Consider the following 7,008-nt stretch of genomic DNA (forward strand, 5'->3'; position numbering starts at 1 on the left):
CAAAGGACACTTTGCTCCATGACTGACGATCGCTGTGCTCAGCCTCGTCTTGTGACCTCTAGCCGGTCACGAGGTGTGATGTGCGTAGTGTGTAAGAACAGACGGTCGAGTTATGCTTGGCAGCGCAAGTCCAGTAGGTGATGTTGGAACGGCTTGGCACTGTGGCGATCCGGTTCTGTGGAGAGCCGGACTTGTGTTTCCCGTTGATGTCTATGGTCCCCGAGCGGAAACCCGACATGTTCTCTATATCCCGAAGATTCATACAGTGTATGATCAGAACTCACAAACAGAACAACAGAGTGACTGTGCGAATCTGTAGTCAACATGGCCGACACCGCGTCATCGCCCTATGATCCAAAGTCTCTCAACGATGTGTCCGGAATCGTTGCCGTAGTCACCGGGGGTGAGAATGATCCGATCTCATCCGGGCTCCAGAGTGTTGTAGCTGACGCGCATTTGCAGGAGGTACTGGTCTCGGTGAGTAGGCTTCGTTTCAACATACCATTGCGAGTCTCAGTCTGATGACATAATTCCCACTTGCAGGCTTGATCATCGCCAAAACTCTCGAGAGCCAAGGCGCAAAAGTCTACATCACCGGTCGTAGACAAGAGAAACTCGATGAAGCCGCAAAACAAGCTGTAGGTGGCAGTGTTGACAGAAGTTGAGCAAATTTTGACTCGCCATGTGCAGACTCATGGTAACATCGTACCGATTCAAGGGAGTACTACGTCTCGTGAAGATGTGCAACGAGCAGTGGACTTCGTGACCAAGGACACCGGATATATCGATCTTCTGGTCTGCAATGCAGGTCAAACAACCTTTGACTCCAGTCCGGATGCCAGGCAAAAGCCCACTGGGGAGTCTTCTGTCCAAGAAATCCGGGACTACTACTTCAACTATCGACCACGAGAGCTTTGGCGAGATACCTTGGAGACGAACGTCGCTGCAGTATTCACCACGACAATGGCATTCTTAGAATTGCTTGACGCGGGCAATAAGCGCAGAGATGCTCCGAAGCCCACCAGTCAAGTGATTGCCATTGGGAGTGTTGGTGGCTTGACCAGAGCCACAGACTCTTTCATCTACAACGCCAGTAAGGCGGCAGTTCATCATTTAATGAAGAATTTGGGCAATTTTCTTGTGCCTCATGATATTCGAACGAATGTCATTGCGCCGGGTTGGTTCCCAACAGACATGACGACCAGCGTCGTAAAGTCGTGGGAGCATACGAACGGCGTGTTGCCTAGGACTCTGGTTCCTCGACAAAGAATGGGAATTGAAGAAGAGTTCACTGGTACCCTACTGTACTTGGTCAGCAGAGCTGGAGGCTACTGTAATGGAAATGTCATGGTCATCGATGGAGGCTTCCTAGCAAATCATGCCGGAACCTACTGATGTTTCATAAGGCAGTCCTGACACCGAAAACTCGCTGGAGCAGCTCTTCTCAGATTGTGGGGAATTCGCCGCATTCCTGTTCTGTAACGAGATACTGTGCTTCAATCAACAAGTCTCTTCTTGTGTCAGAGTCAAGAGAGTTCATCGCCCATTGTCGTTCAGACTGCCTCATTGAGCAGCAGCCTTTCGGGCAGGTTTATCCGCAAGCTCAGGCTTGCACCAGGGACAGGCACGTGAGAAGCCATCAAACATGCCTAGGTGAACGTCATCAAGGTCACGTCTGATTAGTAGCACAGGCTTCGCAGAGGAAGCAACAACCTGCGCAATCAAACACCGTTTCATTGTTCTTTTCCCGCTCTTCTGATGAGACACATGAGCGTCTCACACTAGTACTGACCACGTGAAGTGATGTGTCTGAATAGCCTAAAGGCGGATAGAAGGTCGGTGCGACTTGTACCGCAATCAACAATGATCGAGCAGCCATTTGCGGCAATAGCCTTTCGAGAGGCGGAGATAGTCTTCAGATCTCACTAGCAGACAGGCCCAATACTGTGCCCTATGGACTCTATGGAGTACTTTCGTCTCAGACTGCCGATCGTAGTGCACGCAACTGACCGTTAGTTCCTGACGCAGCGTAATCCGTGGCTAAATGACCAAATTGCAAGCGTGTTCTGCACGAGGTTTGTTGACGCTAATGTGGTTGGTCTAGGATAATCTTCTTGGCGTGGAATCGTTCTGGCTGGGGTGGCCATGCTCATGCGCTTGTCGGATTTCTTCTCGATGCTGGCAACAAAAGCAGTAAGCGCAATTGGTTGCAGGCTGACACTACCGGGTAGCTATGATGCCGTATCAAAGGAGTGTCTTGCAATCTGCCCGGATAATTCCAGGCTAAGGGCTGCGTCTAGGTATACCATGTTCAGAGCAGGGGCAGAATGAGGGCAGCTGCCGCACACCACGGCAGACCGAGCCCAAGAGCCGCTCTCCGCATCAGCAATACGGCCGACAAAAGTACAAGTAGCCAGTAGTCACATAGAATGTAACTGCGAGAATATGTGCAAAGACTTAGTCCGCCACTCGGGCGACTATGTCCAGATCGGGCCAGCTTTGCGAGCCGGAGCTGCTTGGCTGTCTGCAGTTCGGTGGCTCTTACGCCGCAGACTTTCTGTGACACATTGATGACATCGTTCCCGCTTATCGGATACCCCATCGTATCGCGACTTGCTGTCGATGCCAACCAGACGCACGATGCATGTTCTCTAGGAAGAACAACGAGCTTGCGTGGAACCACGCACCGGACTTGGAATGGGCTGCATATTGCGACACGAATGGAATTTCCCCTTAGCGTGAGACTCAGGGCAAAAGCGCTCACTTGTGCGGTCTGTACAGAGGAGTGGCCAAATCGCTGAGACGGAAGTAAGGGAGGTTCCGTCGACGGAAGCGGATGTGGTATGGTGAACTCCTCTCCAGCACATTCGCAGAGCCATCGTGCCACTACTCGCGGAACCGTACCTTGACAGGTTTCATGAGATTTACACGACCGATTTGTGCATGCCCCATGAAGTCAAACGCAGGAGATTACCAGGACATGTGGTAAGGCCCACCGCCAGAGCGTAGAACTGATGTGGCCAAGAAGTGGCAGGTCGACTGCTTCCTGGTTCTTTGCATCCGCGTATTCGCGCCAGTAGACAGAAGCGTGGGATTTACGACAGCATCCTGCTGTAACATATTGGCATTACGTCTGGACAGAGAGGGGCGCGTGTCGGAACCTGCCATGTTATCCGAACCTTGCTATGCTGGGATCACGAGTCGCCCAGGCCAATAGCAGCGGAGAGTTCACTTGTTGATGACAATGACAACAACACAGCGAAGGGAGCATTGGCTGAAAGACGTTGAGCTCTTTCGACACAACGGAGACTCTTCCGCACAACCGAATATTGCTTGCCCGAAATGGCCGCATTCCCAGCTCTGATATGTTGCCGTGAGGTATGCTCTCCAGCACCAAGGGTCATTGCATTGCAATCTCGCGTTGGCTCTGCATGCAAGAGCGAATGAAAAATACGCCGCTATCGGAAGTCAGGCCGAAAGAGCTGTGCTTCACATCACGAAGTAGAGTGGGATGTGGACACCACTTCGCTTGAGCCTGTTGCTACTTTTGTTGATCAGGGAAGCAAAGGCAAATGGCGGGACATGGCGACGAGTCGATCATAGTCTCCATGGTTCGGGTTCCTGGTCTCGGATGCGCTTTGATCTCGAACTAGCGCTGGCGAGGTGCCATGTCAAGTCCTTGACTTACGAGCAGTAAGCTGGACGCGGAATACTCCGGTTGGTAGTCCGCCACCAGAGTGCATCGTTCCCAACCCAGCTGGCGATCCTCCAGCCATTCGGCCTAGACTAGAAACAGGATGGCAGTGCACTAAGGGATGCGCGCCGCTGTATCTGCCAGTGGTGTGGTCGACGGCGTCCAATTCCCAGTCCTTGTCACTTCATGCAGTCGAGATGAAAGTGACGTGTGCCAGTGAGATACACGACTTCTCGATGCAAGCGCGGGAAACATTCGCCTAGCTGCTGCGTGTGAATGGCCAAGGATGCGCTTTTGCTGCTCCTCATTCTCGTCCTATCAACGTAAGAGAAATTGCAATGTAAGGTGCAATCAAGTCGAAAATTGTGCGTGCATCGCTGGCAAGGGGTGTTGCTGCCGCACGACTGTCGGTCAACATCTTGAGAGTTGCTTCTCAACCGCTGCCACTTGCAGTCGCTACACTTCCGGCCATCCAGCGATCCCATCTTCGCTTCCGGCCAAAATGACGCGGCAAGCCCATGGACTCGAAGCACATCTCATACTCGCTCAACTCTTGCTTGTCGTGAATGTCGCAGTCTTTCAGCGCGAAGTCTGCTTCACAAAGTGCTTGCTTGATGTCGTGCTCCAGCTCGTTTTCGTGTTTGTAAAGTAAGACAATATCCCGAAGCCATTTCGTTCGCTCGGGGCCAATGCTGCAAAGCCAGTCGATGAGTGTGCTCTCGCTCCAGTCCTTTAGCCAAAATAGAGGCCTCCAACACTCCCAGATGTTCTGCTGGTAGTACAACTTCAAAGTCTCCGTGCGTATCTGGTGGCATACCAGGGTCAGTGGTGCAGGGCAAGGTCGATTGAAGCGATCCATTCTGATCGGCCGCTTCATCAGTGCTATCCTATTGTCGCTTCCTGACCCGCTCGGAGCTGGCTCCCACTCTGTCACTGCGTGCACCCAGATCATCTCCCGAAGTTCTGCGGGAAGTTCCAGCAGAGGGCATCTTGGCGCTGGTTGCAAAGCGGACTGGCCGCGCCGTTGTTGTCTTCGTAGACCGCCTCTGGCTCGCGACTTCGCCATCACTGACACTGCAGGACCATATTTACCGCGCTGCGGCGCACAAGACTGGGGCTCCGGGCAGTCCTTTGCTTGTGAAGGCGATTGCATGCGTTCTTGCGGTTCGGCTGACAACCCTTGTTCGTCGGCAGTTGTTTGCTGGTACCAGTCGCCAGGCTTTGAAGCGATGAATGGCCGCGACGCTCTTCCTGACGACGGATTTGCAAGGCTGCCGATGCGCTATCGCGTCTGGCGCTTGGAAGCGCAACTATGTCCGGTACGTGAAGCGGCGTCTGTAAGGGTAGGAGCCATGGTTGGCACGCCAAGATGAAGTTTTGCGGCTCTGCGGTCGCCACTGTCGTGGTGGGGCAAAACCTTCTTTGCGCTCGATCTGGCGACGGCGACTTCACTTCGTGACTTGCACACATCCTGAGTGCTTACTGCTCCTACGGTTGTTCTCCCCGTGAGCAGAATTGCCCAGTTCCCATCATTCCACGTAGCACATACACCCGTGATCGATCGAGAAGTCAAAACGAAGCTTGCATGGTCACAAGACAAAGCATCTGACGACACTACGTGCATACCGCTATGAATACTGCGGTCGTCCCCAGTCCCCCAACTGCATGGCACGCTGGATGTAGCCTCATCTTCTCGACGATATCCCACTACATCCCTCGCCTTCTTCACCGCTCAGCACTGCTGCATATCGCCATGCCGTCGTCAGCCGTGTGTACTTCATATAAAGTTTGCACAGCTGTTATCGTGGACGAATCAGCCATGGCACCGGCCCGGTGTTTCAACACTCTTGGAAACAACCAAGCCTGTCTGAAGTCGAACATTTCAGCATTCTGACCGACCCCACGTCGCGGAATCAAGTAGGAATAGACGATGCGCCTGGTGTTGTCTGCATCTGCCCGCTCATCTGACCTCTGATTATCCGCGGATGCCATAGGGAAAGTTACATGAGCTGCAACAAAAGGTACCTCAGCAACCGCGAGTCGTTCAAACATCGTGGGGAAGGGTCGATTGCGGCTCATCTGCTTCCACGGAGCACCATTTCCTGAGTCGGCTACAAAGATCGGAACTGCCCAAGGTTCAGCCAACGCAGTGCGCTGTTCACGGCATTGCCTCGCCAGTCGTTGCCGTCTCGACGCATGACTCGAATGTGCAGAAAGCGGGTCGACAACCAGGACGTGGCGTATGTTCTCAATCCAGAGCGGTGCGCTCGCCGCACCCATCCGGTATCAGAGCTTCAGAATTGCAGTGCTGGCCCGCCGGTTACCGCCTGTGTGAAACGGAGTGAGGACTCCCCTCTAATTCATCGCCTCACCCAATGTATCATGTATTCCGTTGGCCGCATCGTGTTCAACGTTCCGCCATGTTGCCGCCCACCAGCGATTGTTGAACGAGGCAAAAGACGGTCACTGTTGGCATGATTGGCAAGAAAGCTACACTCGCAGATTTGGGCGTTCCGATTAAGGTTCGAGGCCGACCCGTCTGCCCTGAAATAAGGTTTGCGTAGAGATTTTCTCTCTCAGCGTCGAAGGTTCTCTCCTTCTGCCGCATTTCCTCTTTCAGCTGCCGAACTTCGTCCGATTGTACTTTGTGCTTCGAGGCGCAGAAGCTCTGTGGCGCTAGGCCCGTCGACCTGACTTGGATATCCTCAGAAGATTCAGTGGACGGGACGTTGAATCGATTGACAACGAGTCGTCCGCGAGGCAATTCCGAAAGGTGGCAATCACGAATTTTCATCGTCATCTTGCGTGAACGTTGCTGGAATCATGGGGTCAGCGTTAGCTCGGACTTCTTCATCCTTACCGTTCTGGCCTTGTGATCGAGGCGAACGACAGTCGGTGAAGGTGACGTTCGCTGTGCGAGGATGAGGCTGCGAGAGCGCGCTGATGTTGAAGGATGCTCACTGCTTAGTGTCAGAGAAGGGCGGGAAAGAGTCGAAACGCCATTGGATGTGGTGCTGTGGTGCTGTGGTTTTGAGTTTGTCGTATCTCTGTACGTCATGTAGCTGTGAACGCGTCGGGGTGACAGTGCACCTTGTTTCGAATCCGGCTGATTCCTGCAGCAAGTCGTTGCAGGTGACAACCACTAACACGACGAATTTCAAGCTCGCCAAGCTCTGCAACCGACTCAGTCGCCAGCGCCAGCGCTAGCACTATTGTCCTGCAATGCATCCAGCTCGTTGCGGCATACACAAGTACAGAGGAGATGTGTTGTTGGAACGTGGGGATGCTCGCGCGCAACCCCCGCGGACTGACGC

General features: G+C 53.4%; 2 protein-coding genes across 2 annotated transcripts; one reads left to right on the forward strand and one right to left on the reverse strand.

Moving 5' to 3' along the window:
- Positions 1 to 324: 324 nt before the first annotated feature.
- CKM354_001185400 (uncharacterized protein) lies at positions 325 to 1,395 on the forward strand (the record flags this gene model as incomplete). Its single annotated transcript, XM_044807359.1, has 4 exons — positions 325 to 403; positions 463 to 477; positions 544 to 638; positions 691 to 1,395. The coding sequence occupies 4 exons, from the start codon at positions 325 to 327 to the stop codon at positions 1,393 to 1,395; spliced, it is 894 nt and encodes a 297-aa protein (XP_044663294.1).
- A 2,732-nt stretch (positions 1,396 to 4,127) lies between these two features.
- Positions 4,128 to 4,553, reverse strand: CKM354_001185500 (uncharacterized protein; the record flags this gene model as incomplete). Its single annotated transcript, XM_044807360.1, has 1 exon — positions 4,128 to 4,553. The coding sequence occupies one exon, from the start codon at positions 4,551 to 4,553 to the stop codon at positions 4,128 to 4,130; it is 426 nt and encodes a 141-aa protein (XP_044663295.1).
- Positions 4,554 to 7,008: the final 2,455 nt, after the last annotated feature.

The sequence above is a fragment of the Cercospora kikuchii genome (genome assembly GCF_019650295.1).
Source record: "Cercospora kikuchii DNA, contig_00008, whole genome shotgun sequence".
Lineage (NCBI taxonomy): Eukaryota > Fungi > Ascomycota > Dothideomycetes > Mycosphaerellales > Mycosphaerellaceae > Cercospora > Cercospora kikuchii.